This window comes from Girardinichthys multiradiatus, chromosome 1 (genome assembly GCF_021462225.1).
Source record: "Girardinichthys multiradiatus isolate DD_20200921_A chromosome 1, DD_fGirMul_XY1, whole genome shotgun sequence".
NCBI classification, from domain to species: Eukaryota; Metazoa; Chordata; class Actinopteri; order Cyprinodontiformes; family Goodeidae; genus Girardinichthys; species Girardinichthys multiradiatus.
Genome location: NC_061794.1, coordinates 28183785 through 28201952, shown reverse-complemented (window position 1 = coordinate 28201952; position 18168 = coordinate 28183785). Strand labels below are relative to the sequence as shown.

Genomic DNA, 18168 nt, shown 5'->3' with positions numbered 1-18168 from the left:
TTAGAATAGAAGTACTACTATAGGCCAACCTAAATGTCTTAACCAGCTGTTGGTTCCATTGCATGAACAGGACATTCGGTTTTTTTGTCCCAAGCAATAATGGATAAGGGATTGACAGCTATGTTATGATTGACAGACACACTCAACCAATCTCTCAGTTGCTTCCTGTTCAGGGACTCCCAGCACCCAATCCTCTTAAATTAGAGGAGGGATCAGAGCCGGTTCTATGCATGCATATGTGAGGGGGCAGTCAGAAATGTGAAGGGGGGCATTGTACTCTGGCATGTTTATTGTTGTTGTTGATTTGTGATTTCTTTATGGATTTGGGGTAAACTTTGCAGTCCTGTGCAATTTGCAAGAGTGCACTGGTTTTCAACCAGTCGGGCTTCTTTTGAACATGTTGGGCTGGAAAAAAGTAGCTTCGGGCATGGTTGTTCAAATTTGGGCTGCTTTCAGAACATTTGGAGGGTTGATAGAAATCATTCATGGGGCAATTCTATCAAAATAGTTGTCATTGTGTGGCAGAAAAGTAAAAACCTACACATCTCAAAATGTGTCTTTTTACTCATATCAATAGTTCGTTTATTTTGAAAAATAGGATCTGTTGAACTTGACATCATCAATCAGTGATGGTCATTGGTTAACCAGCTGTCACTGTGAAATTATATTGGTGAATTGCAAAACCCCATAAAGGGTTCATCTAATATATAGAGTTGCAGTATATATCAGTATATATACAGGGGTTGGACAATGAAACTGAAACACCTGTCATTTTAGTGTGGGAGGTTTCATGGCTAAATTGGACCAGCCTGGTAGCCAGTCTTCATTGATTGCACATTGCACCAGTAAGAGCAGAGTGTGAAGGTTCAATTAGCAGGGTAAGAGCACAGTTTTGCTCAAAATATTGAAATACACACAACATTATGGGTGACATACCAGAGTTCAAAAGAGGACAAATTGTTGGTGCACATCTTGCTGGCGCATCTGTGACCAAGACAGCAAGTCTTTGTGATGTATCAAGAGGCACGGTATCCAGGGTAATGTCAGCATACCACCAAGAAGGACGAACCACATCCAACAGGATTAACTGTGGACGCAAGAGGAAGCTGTCTGAAAGGGATGTTCGGGTGCTAACCCGGATTGTATCCAAAAAACATAAAACCACGGCTGCCCAAATCACGGCAGAATTAAATGTGCACCTCAACTCTCCTGTTTCCACCAGAACTGTCCGTCGGGAGCTCCACAGGGTCAATATACACGGCCGGGATGCTATAGCCAGACCTTTGGTCACTCATGCCAATGCCAAACGTCGGTTTCAATGGTGCAAGGAGCACAAATCTTGGGCCGTGGACAATGTGAAACATGTATTGTTCTCTGATGAGTCCACCTTTACTGTTTTCCCCACATCTGGGAGAGTTACGGTGTGGAGAAGCCCCAAAGAAGCGTACCACCCAGACTGTTGCATGCCCAGAGTGAAGCATGGGGGTGGATCAATGATGGTTTGGGCTGCCATATCATGGCATTCCCTTGACCCAATACTTGTGCTAGATGGGCGCGTCACTGCCAAGGACTACTGAACCATTCTTGAGGACCATGTGCATCCAATGGTTCAAACATTGTATTCTGAAGGCGGTGCCGTGTATCAGGATGACAATGCACCAATACACACAGCAAGACTGGTGAAAGATTGGTTTGATGAACATGAAAGTGAAGTTGAACATCTCCCATGGCCTGCACAGTCACCAGATCTAAATACAGGTCCTTCTCAAAATATTAGCATATTGTGATAAAGTTCATTATTTTCCATAATGTCATGATGAAAATTTAACATTCATATATTTTAGATTCATTGCACACTAACTGAAATATTTCAGGTCTTTTATTGTCTTAATACGGATGATTGTGGCATGCAGCTCATGAAAACCCAAAATTCCTATCTCACAAAATTAGCATATTTCATCCGACCAATAAAAGAAAAGTGTTTTTAATACAAAAAACGTCAACCTTCAAATAATCATGTACAGTTATGCACTCAATACTTGGTCGGGAATCCTTTTGCAGAAATGACTGCATCAATGCGGCGTGGCATGGAGGCAATCAGCCTGTGGCACTGCTGAGGTCTTATGGAGGCCCAGGATGCTTCGATAGCGGCCTTTAGCTCATCCAGAGTGTTTGGTCTTGAGTCTCTCAACGTTCTCTTCACAATATCCCACAGATTCTCTATGGGGTTCAGGTCAGGAGAGTTGGCAGGCCAATTGAGCACAGTGATACCATGGTCAGTAAACCATTTACCAGTGGTTTTGGCACTGTGAGCAGGTGCCAGGTCGTGCTGAAAAATGAAATCTTCATCTCCATAAAGCTTTTCAGCAGATGGAAGCATGAAGTGCTCCAAAATCTCCTGATAGCTAGCTGCATTGACCCTGCCCTTGATAAAACACAGTGGACCAACACCAGCAGCTGACACGGCACCCCAGACCATCACTGACTGTGGGTACTTGACACTGGACTTCTGGCATTTTGGCATTTCCTTCTCCCCAGTCTTCCTCCAGACTCTGGAACCTTGATTTCCGAATGACATGCAGAATTTGCTTTCATCCGAAAAAAGTACTTTGGACCACTGAGCAACAGTCCAGTGCTGCTTCTCTGTAGCCCAGTTCAGGCGCTTCTGCCGCTGTTTCAAAAGTGGCTTGACCTTGGGAATGCGGCACCTGTAGCCCATTTCCTGCACACGCCTGTGCACGGTGGCTCTGGATGTTTCTACTCCAGACTCAGTCCACTGCTTCCGCAGGTCCCCCAAGGTCTGGAATCGGCCCTTCTCCACAATCTTCCTCAGGGTCCGGTCACCTCTTCTCGTTGTGCAGCGTTTTCTGCCACACTTTTTCCTTCCCACAGACTTCCCACTGAGGTGCCTTGATACAGCACTCTGGGAACAGCCTATTCGTTCAGAAATTTCTTTCTGTGTCTTACCCTCTTGCTTGAGGGTGTCAATAGTGGCCTTCTGGACAGCAGTCAGGTCGGCAGTCTTACCCATGATTCGGGTTTTGAGTGATGAACCAGGCTGGGAGGTTTAAAGGCCTCACCTTTTGCACTTGTTTAGAGTTAACTCGTTGATTCAGATGATTAGGTTCATAGCTCATTTAGAGACCCTTTTATTGATATGCTAATTTTGTGAGATAGGAATTTTGGGTTTTCATGAGCTGTATGCCAAAATCATCTGTATTAAGACAATAAAAGACCTGAAATATTTCAGTTAGTGTGCAATGAATCTAAAATATATGAATGTTAAATTTTCATCATGACATTATGGAAAATAATGAACTTTATCACAATATGCTAATATTTTGAGAAGGACCAGTATTATTGAGCCACTTTGGGGTGTTTTGGAGGAGCAAGTCAAGAAACGTTTTCCTCCACCAGGATCACATAGTGACCTGGCCACTATCCTGCAAGAAGAATGGCTTAAAATCCCTCTGACCACTGTGCAGGACTTGTATATGTCATTCCCAAGACGAATTGATGCTGTATTGGCCGCAAAAGGAGGCCCTACACCAGACTAATAAATTATTGTGGTCTAAAACCGGGTGTTTCAGTTTCATTGTCCAACCCCTGTATATTATATAGTGAGGCTTTGACTTGATGATGAGAGACAGCAGGGGGAAAATGCAAAAGATATCCAGACAGCTAAAACCAGATCAGCACCACATCCCAATTGGATCTGGTGCTGGGTAGAACATGCAAAGACATTTTTGAAGACAAAAAAGGGCATCCATTGTCAAATTTATTTGTACAATTAAAATGAAAAAAAAAAAAAAACAGGATACATTTATGATTTTATAGCCTCGCTTTTCTTGGCATTATGCTGCAAAATTTGTAAATAAAATGAAATCAGTTCAGAAAACAGTAAACATTATTTGACAGCTTTTTGACAGTTGAGTTGAAACATTACACAAATAATAAACCAATATCAATAAAACTCACCACACTTTCATGTTGCATAACTTAAGAACCACCTTTCATTTCAAATCACAAACCTACTTTCGGGAGTTAATGTTAACAATAGGTCTATTATTATCCTAATGAAATCAAACAGACAGCTAAGTAACATTTTTCTATTTATTCATCATTTTTTGTTTGCTGTTCTATATCATAGAGCATTATATTTAGCCTTATTATATATTACATATATTAGCCTGTAATGTTTATCTAGCAAATTGATTCCTCAACTGTTGAAATGGAAATGCTTGCATGAAAAGAGTTCCTTTAGTAAAAATGACTTTTATCCACACAGAACAGAGTTTTGGCCAGCATGCTGTAATTATAAAGTACCGTATGTTTGTTTCTGTTGAACGTCTAATTAGGCTACTAGACATTTAGAAAAAAATGGTTGTGGCCATGCTTTTTCTTTTCTCCTTCAGACTTAAACTTCAAAATAATTAAGTGAAATGAGTGAAATGGTCTAATTTGTCTGTTTGTATATCTCCCTCTCTTTGTCTCTTCGTTAAACCTGACAAATATCAGTCAGCAGCTGGACAAGGCTTGTAAATCGTGGATTTTATGAATACAAAACAATGCGTCATGCAGCCATCCATGCATGGATGCTGATTGAAAGCAAATACAACTGTTTTTCAGAAGTTATGGCGCCGAAATGCCCCCCTCTCTGGCCTCTTTTTTTAAAGAAACGCCGAGTCAGAAGCACTACAGTGTTAAGCTTATTGTTTGAGGCCGCGTATGCAGTCTAAAAATTGAGCTTTGCGACACAAGGACGCGTGACTATATTTTGTTCTTAAGTAGTAGAGGAGGAGTCAGGGAGGGAGAAGAAAAGGCAGGGGCTTGTGATTGAGAATTGATTTGAGGGGGGCAGGCATTTGTTTGAAGGGGCATTGCCCCCTCTTGCCCCCGCATAAAGCCGGCCTCGGGAGGGATTATGATTTAGATTTACCTCTGACTTATATTCAGTGTTTAATGTCGGCCCCTCCTACAGACTGGGTTATGATTTCTTTAATTCATCTAAGGGTACCTTTTTTGTTATAAAATGCTGTTAATATATTATTGCTTTTCACCTATCAAACCCAACAAACCTCTTTATCGCCACTAAATATGAAACAGACATATGCAGCTATATAGTCTGTTGATTGTATGTGGATTTTTTCTAACATGGACACGCTTTAACATAATGTACCAAGTAAGATTTGGCCTAAATTCTAAGTTCCCTATTTTCCGTCCCATATTTTTAGTTGAAGCACGAGGTATATCTACAGCCTGACAAAGTCTGACTGTAAATTTGAAATTTGCCCAGAGAGATGGGAGATAATGAAGAGTGGTCTTTCAATTCTCTTTGCAGTCTCATGAGGCCACACCAATTTGCACAATGTTGTCTTTTTTGTCAGACCTCTGCAGACATTTAGATCCATAGACTTCCCAATGATCTCATTCAGTGCTGTCGGCGGTGCTAAAATAGTCAAACCCATCCACATCCTTCCTGTTTGCTTTTGCTTTGGGATGTTGCGCCTTCGATACTGCTTTCGGGATAGTGCCTCAGACGTAATGAGCAAGGGTTTAAGACTGGTTGAGGGTTTTCTGTATTCTGCTACTGATCTATAGTCTTTTGATTAGCATAGAGATTGATATTCTGTTCTCCTAACATTTACAATTTTTGCAGTTCAAAGTGAAATAATGATCAGATACTGCAGTAATCATATGAAGTTTTTAAGTAGAATTTACAACTTTGATCTTTGACTTTTTGAAAGAAGTGTTTTGGCATAAGCACAAAAATGGTTAATGTTGATGGTTATGTTGGTTTGCTCCATTTTTAACTTCTTATTTCTTGACTGAATTTCTTTTGTCTGTATATGTGTCTTATTTTTTGCTGCCTAGAATCCATGTTGACCTGGAGTGTACCTGAAAATACAAGATATCTTACCTATGTCTCTTGGAGCCCCATTGCCAACAGTCTCATCTATTCTTTTTCAAAAAAGAATAAATAGATATCAATCCATACACAGTCAGATATGGACAAGTGAAAAGAGAGTGGCCAACAAGTGCCCTTTGTTATTTCCATTGCTCATTCGTATTTCATGAATGGATATACCAGTTTTCCCGTTTCTAACAACTTCCTTCCAGATGTGTTATTTTGCTATACAACTATGCCTTTAAACATAAGAGCTAAGCCCTCGCACAGCAAGCTGACTGCTGCTGCAAAGGGTGGTGGGCACAATGATGGCAGCACATCTCATTCACGCTTCTCAAGGTCTGCAAAACAGGGAAAAGGCAAACAGGCTGTCAACTCAGGTCCTGGGTCTCGCTCAGGACTCGAGCCTGGCTCTGTGTCAGGGGGTGGACCTCCACCAGCAGCTAAATTGGCTGGATCACAAAGTTCAGTTTCAAAGCCTGTTTCAAGAATCAAAGTCAGCGCATCTACAGCAGACAAAGGCTCAGCTCGTGGTTCAGCAACAGCTCCGGGTGGTAAAACCCTGTCCATGGAGAACATCCAGTCTTTAAGTGCGGCCTATGCCACTTCTGGAACCATGTATCCCAGTGAGCGGGAGTCTTTGGAACCCTCTGGTGGGTACCCTAAAGGTACCATGACATTAGGCCGGAGTACACACCGCTCATCTTACACGAGCCGTACAACAGCTATTGGAAGCACCCCAAACATCACAGCCTCCAGTATGCATCACATGTCCGACTGTCGTGCAGACCAAACTGTACTTTCTACAGGAACTTCCAGTTTGCGACGGCAGTATGGAAGATGCACGCAGACACTGGATTTAGCTGATCAGGGAGAAGTTTCCACCTATGATCTCCAAGCACAGCTGAGGGATCTGCAGAGGGAGAATCAAAGTCTCCGGAGAGAACTGGACGGAGGGAGGGATGGAAAGACAGGCTATGGCACGAATAGTGTTAATTTCTGGAGCCGAGATGGAAAGCGAGACAAGGACAGTAGGCGTGAAGATGAAGTAAAGATGCCAGCTGTAAAGGAGCAATGCAGGGTGAACCAAGAAGATTTACAGGTGAGAAAGCAGACAGTGCTTTGCCAAAGTATTCTACCTGAACTTTTACACATTTTGTCACATTACAGCCAGAAACTTCAATGTGCTTTATTGGGATTTTATGGCATAGATCAGCAGATAACAGTGCATAATTATGAAGGAAAAAAAATAAATCTGACGCGGTTTTCCAAATCTTTTGCAAATTAACATCTGAGGTGTTGTGTACACATATTTTTACCCTCCTTTATGTTGTTAACTTAATACAGTCCAATGCAACTATTTGCCTTAACGAGTCACCTTATACATACAACTCAGAGGTTTGTTAGAAGTGTTTTCGGCAGGGATAGGTTGCAAAACAATACTCCAAGCTTTGGACATGTCATAGAGCATTGTTCAGTGTCTCATCCAAAACCAAAAATATTATGGATCAGCATAACATGACAGACTGGGCAAGGAGACCATTAGACAATAATTAGACAACTTGCCAAGAGGTAACTCTGTAGGAGCTACATAAATCCACAACATAGGTCAGAGAATGTGTCAACAGGACAGCTGTTGTGAACCTTAAAGTTATGACCTTTATGGAAGAGTGGCAGGAAGAAAGCTTTTGCTGAAGTACATGAATAAGTTGCTCTGATCTGATCAGCCAACAGTTGATAGTGGTAGCAGCATAATTATGAGGCGATGCTTTCCATCAAAAGAGAAAGGGAAGACAATCAGAGATGATGGGAAGTTGAATGGAGCTTAATAGAGGGCAGTTTTAAAATATGCAAAAGACTTGAAACTGGGACAGGTGTTCACGTTCCCGCAAGACAACAACCCCTGACCTGCAGATAGAGATACAATAGAAGGGAATGGATCAAAACATAAGGATGTTAAAATTGGCCAGAAAAGACTAAAGCTAAATACTAGAGATGCACCGATTATGGTTTTCCTAGCAAATACTGATTTCTGGTTTATCGTTGAAGGTTAAAGGTTTTCTTTTCATTTTTATCTAAGACAGTATACATTATAAAAATGGTGGTAGAGGTTCTTGTAAAGATGTAGTAGTCTGGAATCGAACAGTAGAGAAAGTACTTACAACATTATCCCCATTACTAGATCAAAACATATGCATCTAACCATGATCAGAGTATTTATTTTAATTAATGAAACATAAAGCATAAAGTGCATGATGTTGCTTTTATAGACCTCAAAGCAATAAATAAAAAAAACATCTTACATTTTTTTTCCACTTTACAACTATGCACTTCTTTGTGTTGGTCTGTCCCATAAACCAATAACGAAATTCATGTAAGACTGTGATTCTAATGACAGAATGTGAAATGGTTGCTTCTGTGAGTTCACTCATTAGTCACATTCAGATGTTTGGTGTTCATCTCTGGAAATCACACCTCTGCCAAAACACCATTTGTTCTCATCTGCAAGGTTACACTGAAAAGCTTGGTGCCGTTCAGATGTAACAATGTTTGTCATCCTGCCTCCATGTGTTTCCATGGAAACTTGCTCTAATGGCATCCACTTGAGGTGTTTGTCGAGTTCTCAAAGGGCTCACAGCTTTTGCTGAAGGAACAGCGACCAGTCTGTCCTGTTCAGTCTCTCCCCCGGAGTCTGTCCCACTCACTCTGAGGTGTTAACCATCTGTCTGCCTCACCCACTGCTTGGCCCCTGTGTAGTCTCTCTTCTTTGTTTATCCTCCCCCTGCTTTTTTTTTTTTTTTTTTTTTTTATCTTGTTGTCCTTCTGTTTCTCTTTTTATTGAACATTTTACATCTTTGTCTGTCTGTGTTTGTCTAGAGTTTTTTTTTTTTGTCCACAGGAAAATCCAAAGAAGCCACTAATACAATTCTGGCATAACAAAGTTGTTTGTTTGAGGCTTCACAAAGCACAGAATCTTGAGCTAGGAGTTTTTTGTTGCTTTCACATATGCAAGAAAAAAACATGTCTGCATTCTCCAAGGAGCCTCCTCTGCATTTGTATTTATAACTTTTTCATTTCATTTGGTCATAAGGTGTGAGTGATTGTACGCACACATGCATGACACATACATTTTGAAGGTTTTGAAAAGGAAAGGAGAATTAGTTATAATCCAGTGCATGCGGCATCCTATTGCTTTCAAATATATTTAAAATTGCTGATTAACAGTTTTTTTCTTCTTTTGAAATATGGTGGGTTGACTTGTCCTTTATTCCACCTCTGCATTTTAATTTGATGAATCTGTTCGGACTTTGCGAACAGATTGAGCCAAAAAGGTCATTTACGACAAATCTACCTTATATGCTGTCATTTAGTCAGTTCTATCTTACAACTGAATCACAGTTATTTGCTTTACATTAATTTATGTATGTCATTCCAGGCAATTAAATGCCTTAAAACCAATTTTAAAAGCAATTGGAAGCATTGTTAAAAGCCACGTGCTCATTAGAGAATATTTTACTACCTCTTGCCTTCTGTCTCTGCTACTGTTTGTCTTTTATGTACAACCACCCACAGCTGTTGAGCGCCAGTTGTTCACAGTTTTCTTCCCAATATTGATTAGACTACCATTAGCAACCATGTCTTTCCCTGGGCCTCAACCAACACTGTATATCAGTGTTTCCACTTCCAAAAACAGCGAAAAGGTCACCTTTATCCTCACGCTTACCTCCAGTTCACTTGATATTTTTGTTTTTCATTTTTCTTCTCCATTTCTCACCCCCTCCTTTTATGAACTTTTTATCTTTAGGTGAGTCAAATAACTACGGTTTAGCATAAGGAATGTCACCATTATTTTATCTTTTATCTATGTGTGAATGCATATCTGTACACATAAGCATTTGTGTATCTACATTCTCAGATATGTTTTTTTTGAGGAGGACTGTCCTCCCACTCTAATTTGATATTCAGTGCGAGATGTTGCATTGATTATCCATAAACTCCCTCGCTTCGCTCTTCTACATCTCCACTCTGTCCTTGGCACTCCCCAACCTCTGGACAGGAGCAGAGAAATCTGAATGTTGGCATGAAAGGCTTTCCACAAATAATAAATATTATTGACAATATATTAAAGTTGTACTCTGAAAAATACAAAATTGTGTGTGGAGGACACTGAAAAAAAACACTTTGCATTGGGTTCTACTGATTAACCTAAAAGAGTTTTGTTGTCATGCGGATCTACAAAGTAAATATCAGATGTGTTTGATCATTTACGACATGTCCTCTGGTGTAAAAAAGTATTTGGTTCCTTAAAGATTTCCTCCCATTTTTGAAAATTTTGCCAAATGTTTCAGATCATCAAACAAAAAGCAGCAATTAAAAATGGCTTTTTTTTTTAGATGACGATTTCATGTATCAAGTGAAAAAAGCTATCCAAACTTTTCATTTTCATTTAACGTTTTTCTAGCCAGGTAAGACGATTGATAACTAGTTCTCATTCACAACCTGGGAAGAGGACGTTATTCTCACATTTACCTTTATGCGAAATGTAACAGTGTGCACACCTTCGAATAACTTCCTCTTGTGTTGTCAGTTCACAGAATATTTTGCCAAAAAGCTTGGCGAGCATCAAGACATTTTTTTTTTTGGTAAATGTGAGACAGACCTTTCTTTTTGTTCAGCAGCGATTTTTCATTTTCAGACTCTCCCATTTAAGTCAGAGTCAGTCTTTTTTTTTGACCTTCAGTGGGGAAATTTGTGCCCAGTCTCTTTCTCTTGGAAGAGGTGTTGGTGCAATCTTGGAGTAATTTGGGTAGGTTGACCACTGTTCCATGTTTTCTCTATTTGTGGGTAATGGCTCTAAGTATGGTTTGCTGAAGTCCCATCCCCTACAAATTGACTTTGTAATGCTTTATAGTCAAACAGGTGTCTAGGACATTGTTTCTAATCTGTTCTTAAATTTGTTTAGACTGAGGCATGATGTTTTTCTTTTTGAGATTTTTTTTTAACCTACTTCATATTGTCAAACAAGTTCTATTTAAATTATTTATTTGATTCTAATTAGGGGCTCGGTGTGGCTTGTGAAATTGAAACCAAAATGCTGTTATTCACACTTAATTAATGGTTTTAAAAGGGGGGGCAACTACTTTTCTTATTACATAAGACCAGGTTGGTTTTGATAACTTGAAAATTGTATTAAATTAGTTTTCCTTTGTTATAATAATCTGTTCGCTGATCTAAAACATTTGAGTGAGGCAAAAAATGAAGAATAATAAATCTGTAAGGGGACTAATACTTTTTTTCAGCACATTAAAATCCATTAGTGATTTTTGGTACATTATTCACATTAACAGTAGTCAATTTTCTCAGCTGTCACAATTCTAGTAATAATTAGATTATTATTATTTTGAGCAGCCATTGAGTTAATTCATGCTAAAATGGCAAATAGTTCAAACTGTCATTGTTCGAATATCTTTCCTGAGGTTGTGCAGTCTAAAGTGTAGAGCAAAAGACCAGTCCATTTTAAGCATATAAACTGATGTGACAATAGCCAGAGTAGCTTTTGTTTGACTAAAACATGGGCCACACAGTGATGCTGTCCAAATGCTGGTAAATATTCTGATTGACCACTTAAGTTTTGTGAAGTTTAGTCAATACTTAGTTGTTCCAACAATAAATATAATTACAAATCAGTTTGTCATTGCCTTAATCCATCTTTGAGGAAACATTATTTAACATTCACAGGTTTTAAATTGTTAAAGATTTTGTTACCAAATATGAAAAAGCAAAAACAAAACATTCACACAAAATTTCAATTATTAAGGTTATAAAGTATTTTTTTAGACAGTACCTTTCAAGATAAAAGTGACAAGGTTCCTCGCAGAAACCCCCCCCCCCCCCCAAAAAAAAAAAAAAGACAAAACAACAAATGGCACAAATATAAAAAAGTTATAAAAATGCAATCAATAATGATACAATGCTACCTTACAGCAATTCTAAAAAAATAAGTAAATGCTTTAGATGCATCTTGAACAAGTCTATTGCGTCCCCAAAGTATAAAAGCTCTGTTATACCTATGAAAAGGTATAACTTTAGAAATGATATATACTTGTTGTCTTGTGTGCATTGCTTTTGTTTCTTCTAAAAAAGCAGCAGTAGTAGTATGAGCGGAAATCCCCTAAAATGAGAACCAAAGAACACACAACTGCTACCGACAGCTGCAATAAACCTGAGTGTGTTGATGACCTTTGATATGTTTCTGGAAACTGGATAGTGATAAAACTTTCATTCTCCGCTTTATGTCATTTAGAAATTTGTCATTATTCAATTTTCTGTTTCTAGCCACCAGATGTTCAACCAGACATGTCCCTTTTTCATCCAGTCTGAATGATCGAAAACTTAAACGTATCATATGAACATCTATTTGATATATTATTGTTGTTCTCAGTGATTTATTATAATCTTACAGAAACATTTTCATTATTCAAAGTAATCTTTAGAGGCCTTTACAGTACATGAAATAAGCTATATACATTTAAACTATATTTTTGCTTTTGTATCAAAAGCAAAATATTATTGTCAATCAATATTATGTTTTTTATTCATTTAGAATAAAGTAAGAACTTTTTAAATATTTAACCCAAGGCACCTTCATGAGTGGACTCCATTTTCTTTTAAATAATACAGATTTTATTATGTCCGTAAATTTGGTGACAGAAATAACAAACTGGTTTTCACATGGAGTTAATTCCATTTTAGTGTTGCCCTTCCAGCCTTTAATGGTTTTTCAGCTACAAACAAACCAATGCTACTTCCTCCTACATTACCTTTCATGTTCTGCTTGTGTTTGTAAGATAAATCCCGCCCCCTTGTGGTGTAGTTGTTTAACTACCACCTAGCAGACTTACAAGTACAGAGGACTGAGACGTTATGTATCTGTGTTTGTTTTATCACATTCTGCTACAGCTGGGGGATGTCAGAAGAAACAAGGTCTGTTTTTTGTTTATTGTTTTTGTACAGTACAGACCAAAAGTTTGGACACAATTTCTCATTCAAAGAGTTTTCTCTATTTTCATGACTATGAATATTGTAGCTTCACACTGAAGGCATCAAAACTATGAATTAACACTTGTGGAATTATATACTGAACAAAAAAGTGTGAAACAACTGAAAATATGTCTTATATTCTAGGTTCTTCAAAGTAGCCACCTTTTGCTTTGATTACTGCTCCACACACTTTTGGCATTCTGTTGATGAGCATCAAGAGGTAGTCACCTGAAATGGTTTTCACTTCACAGGTGTGCCCTGTCAGGTTTAATAAGTGGGATTTCAAGCCTTATAAATGGGGTTGGGACCATCAGTTGTGTTGTGCAGGAGGTGGAAAAACGAGTGGCCATCATTACTTTAAGAAATGAAGGTCGGTCAGTCCGAACAATTGGGAAAACTTTGAAAGTGTCCCCGAGTGCAGTCGCAAAAACCATCAAGCGCTACAAAGAAACTGGCTCAGATGAGGACCGCCCCGGGAAAGGAAGACCAAGAGTCACCTCTGCTGCAGACGATAAGTTCATCCGAGTCACCAGCCTCAGAAATCGCAGGTTAACAGCAGCTCAGATTAGAGAACAGGTCAATGCCACACAGAGTTCTAGCAGCAGACACATCTCTAGAAAAACTGTTAAGAGGAGACTGTGTGAATCAGGCCTTTATGGTAAAATAGCTGCTAGGAAACCACTGCTGAGGACAGGCAACAAGCAAAAGAGACTTGTTTGGGCTAAAGAACACAAGGAATGGACATTAGACCAGTGGAAATCTGTGCTTTGGTCTGATGAGTCCAAGTTTGAGATCTTTGGTTCCAACCACCGTATCTTTGTGCGGCGCAGAAGAGTTGAACGGATGGACTCTACATACCTGGTTCCCACTGTGAAGCATGGAGGAGGATGTGTGATGGTCTGGGGGTGCTTTGCTGGTGACACTGTTGGGGATTTATTCAAAATTGAAGACATACTGAACCAACATGACTACCACAGCATCTTGCAGCAGCATGCTATTCCATCCGGTTTGCATTTAGTTGGACCATCATTTATTTTTCAACAGGACAATGACCCCAAACACACCTCCAGGCTGTGTAAGGGCTATTTGACCAAGCAGGAGAGTGATGGGGTGATGCGCCAGATGACCTGGCCTCCACAGTCACCGGACCTGAACCCAGTCAGATGGTTTGGGGTGAGCTGGACCGCAGAGTGAAGGCAAAAGCGCCAACAAGTGTTAAGCATCTCTGGGAACTCCTTCAAGACTGTTGGTAAACCATTTCAGGTGACTACCTCTTGAAGCTCATCAACAGAATGCCAAGAGTGTGCGGAGCAGTAATCAAAGCAAAAGATGGCTACTTTGAAGAACCTAGAATATAAGACATATTTTCAGTTGTTTCACACATTTTTGTTCAGTATATAATTCCACATGTGTTAATTCATAGTTTTGATACCTTCAGTGTGAAGCTACAATATTCATAGTCATGAAAATAAAGAAAACTCTTTGAATGAGAAGGTGTGTCCAAACTTTTGGTCTGTACTGCATATAAATGTTTGTATGTGTTGTACTCAGTTTTGGCATTGTACTTGATTTGTATTACTGAATATAACTACTTTGTGTTTGTAGCAGCTTCCATTGACAGTTCAGGAGCTACAGGAGGAGCTGAGAGCTCACAGAGAAACAAACAGTCGCCTGCGGCAACAGCGGCCACAGGGTAGCTCCTACCGAGAACACCAAATGGACCAGGAGTTCAGAGGGGGGGTCACCCCTGGGCACAGTCCCAGACAAAGTCCCATAAACCTGCACAGTCACGCACCAAAGAACAGCCCCAAAGCAAGCCCGTCTAACACCTACAATCCAAGGCAACAAGAAGCTGACATCATCATTCACAGTCCCGGCTATGGGTGTAACACATTGGCAGCCACACAGACGCTTAGCCCAGTTAGCACTCTTCTGCCTGGGCAGAGGAACAGCCTAAACCAGCACCTCTACAGTCCCAGCCAAGGTCCGGGTGCAGTGCCCAGCTCTAGTCCCCGTCGTCCCTGTAGCCCCTGTCAGGTGCCTGGGTGTGACGGCTTTTCGTCACCTCCTCCTCAGGATCCAACAGAGGAAAACTTCTTCCGACTGCAATCAGAACATGAGCGTCAAGCCAACGAGCTGTCCCTGCTGAGGAAGACCATGGAAGAGATGGAGTTGAGAATTGACTCCCAGAAGCAGACGCTGGGTGCACGAGACGAGAGCATTCAGAGGCTCCTGGAGATGCTTCAGGGTCAGGGACACTGGGGACGGGGACAGCGGACAGGCATTATTACCATGGCAGCACAGGAGGCTGATGCCCACTTGGAGAACATGCATTTGAGAGAGGTGTGTAAGTCTTCTTCATAGTTTTTCTATGTGAACTCCAAAGAATTTACAAAGAAGGGAATGACTGTTTATTTAAATAAAAATTTTATTTCTTTGGAGGGTTTCAGCTTAGTGGATGGTAAATTAGGATTTTTAGGACAACTGGGAGTGTTTAACTTTGAAACACCCCCCAACATAGTTCTAAGCCAAATGTACAATTACGGTGCTGTGATATACGAGTTTCCCCCTTTATTCTGTTTTTGCTTTGTTGTCACACTTCCTTGTTTCAGATCAAACAAATGTTATCAAATATAAGCAGCAGAAAGAAAAATTGACATTTTCAAATGATGATTTCATCTATAAATAAAGAAAAAAACAGTCAAACCAACCTGACACTATAGAAAGATGCAATTTTTTGATTTATTAATTATTATTAGTAATTTAGAATTTCATTCAAGGGGGATTGATGGCAGCAATAACTGCCATCGAACATTTTACTCAGTGTTTTACATCTCTAAAGGAATTTTGGCCTATTCTTTGCAAAGTTGTTTGAATTCAGCCACTTTTAAGGCTTTTTGAACATGGATGTTCTATTTAGGATCAAGCCACAGCATCTCAATTAAAGTCTCCACTTTGACTAGGCCACTCCAAAACCTTAATTTCCTTTCTAGTAGCCATTCAGAAGTGGACATACTGGTTTGCTTTGGATCATTGTCTTGCTGCATAACCCAAGTGCACATCAGTCTAAGGTAACTGATGTTCAGTGATTCTTCTTAAAGATTTAAGAGAGGAATTCATGGTTGTATCATTTATGGCAAGGCATCCAGGTCCCGAGGCAACAAAACAGCCCCAGACATCACACTACCACCACTATGATTAACAGTCTGTATGCTGTTCTTTTTTGTTTTTTAATGTTGCCTTTGTTCACCAAATTTAGCAGTCTACATAATATGTTACAAGAAGTCTTGGTATCATCAGTCTTTTTTTGGCAAATTTGAGATGGGCCTTTCAGTTCCTTTTGGCCAACAGTGCTATTTGCATTGAACCTGGATGTAATTTTTGCTTGATCTCCTTATTGTTGAATCATAAGCACCAACTTTATCTGAGACAATTCAGGCCTAGAGTGCTTTAGATGGTTTTCTGGTGTCTTTTGTGACCTGGACGGGTCCTTGATTAGCTTTTTTTGTTTTAGCCAGCCATTCCTGAGAAGGTTTGCCATCGCTCTATGTTTTCTCCATTTATGGATGATGCCTCTAACTGTGGTCGGCTGGAGTCTCAAAGGCTTAAAGTATCTTTATAACACTTTCCAGACTGAAATATTGAAATCAATGACTGGTTATCATCTGATCGTGAATTTCTTTAGCTCAGGCCATGATGTGTCACTTTATGTTGTCAGTCAGGTTCTATTTAAGTAATTTTTTTAATTGTACAGGTCTGTCAGTTAGTAGGTCTGTCTGGAGAAATTGAACAAAGCTTTAAAAAGAAATTGGTTAATCACAGTGAAACTATGATTTAACAATCCGGACGATTTCTTTTTCACATAAGGGCCAGGTTGGTTTGGATCCCTTTTTCCCTTTCAATAACTGAAAAACTGCTTACATGTTTACTATTTACCAAGGGTATATTTGCCTGATATAAATTTATTTTGATGGTCTGAAACATGTAAATGTGACAAAAAAGCAACAACTGAAGAAATTTGTAAGGGTGTAAGTTGTTTGTCACAGCACTGTTGGCAACCAAACATCTTCTCTTTTCTTATCCCGAAACAGATTTTCTGATAAAATGGGTAACATTTTGCTTTTTTGTTGTTAATGCACATACAATTTTGTATATTTGCTTTTTCTACTTATTTGTCAGCATTAACATTTGGCTTTGAGTATTTGTGCTTTTGCGGGCTCCTGTTCTTTTTCTATGTATTGTGTGGGTGTTAGAGCTGAAAGCAGCTCAGCAGGTCTTATCAACGAACTAGATTAACATACGAAGAGCTCTAAGCTAGCTGTCAGCCATGCAGTTTTACAATCTTGTGTGTGTGTGTGTGTGTGTGTGTGTGTGTGTGTGCGTACAAGAGCATGCAAGCATGCACAAGTTGTATATATAGCTGCTGATCATTTCCCAGTTGTAGGACAGCCAGAGGAGGAGCTTGCTGTGCAATTAAAAGAATGATTATTAAATAAATTGGGATTATGTTGAAGCATATCAAAAATATCCAAATGTTAATCTTTTTCTCTTGATCTGGCATTATCAGCTTCCGTGGTTGCAGGAAGAGTGTTTCTGCACAGGTGTATCTATATCATCTGCAGTGAGGGCTCGCAGTAAACTGCTCTGTAGCTCCTCACTCCTGCCTTATCTATTTTTAACTTCTAAATCTTCTTAGCCTTTAATTTCCCTATCTCTGTCTGTGTGTGTGAGCGTGTGTATTCCATGTTTGTCCATGCCTCTGATACAGTTTGTGTCATAATGTTCTCATCTTTCTTTCTCTGAGTATCCATGTCCAGTCAAAATAAAGGCATGTGTGCATTTATGTGTGTGTGTGTGTGTGTGTGTGTGTGTAACCATGTGTGCACATCTGGATCCTTTCAGCTTAGCATTTCACGTGAGACAACACCCTCTAAGGATTGCTGATGGGATATCCACCCATGCCGGGAGTTTGGCCACCAAGGGTTGGTTGGTTCAGGCCATGCTAATGCAGACATTATGTGTGTGTGTGTGTGTGTGTATGTGTCTGTTAGTTATGCACAGGACTTAATCGTGATTTGTACGTAAGAAGTGAGTACCTGTTCACACACTCTTTTAGCCATGTTATTTTTAACCATTTGACAGCTTAAGATAGGCTATGTATGCTACGAAGAAAGAGGGCAACCATGTCTGAGTGGTCTGTCAGAGGGAGAGAGACACAT

General features: G+C 39.7%; 1 protein-coding gene across 1 annotated transcript in view; it reads left to right on the top strand.

The window, feature by feature from the left end:
• LOC124867204 (ERC protein 2-like) overlaps positions 1 to 18168 on the top strand; it is a 263676-nt gene that overhangs the window by 2912 nt on the left and 242596 nt on the right. The window contains exons 2-4 of the mRNA XM_047363523.1: positions 5875 to 7010; positions 12869 to 12892; positions 14555 to 15292. Coding sequence (XP_047219479.1) covers positions 6075 to 7010; positions 12869 to 12892; positions 14555 to 15292 — 1698 coding nt within the window. The 5' untranslated portion in view covers positions 5875 to 6074. The remainder of the gene's footprint in view (positions 1 to 5874; positions 7011 to 12868; positions 12893 to 14554; positions 15293 to 18168) is intronic.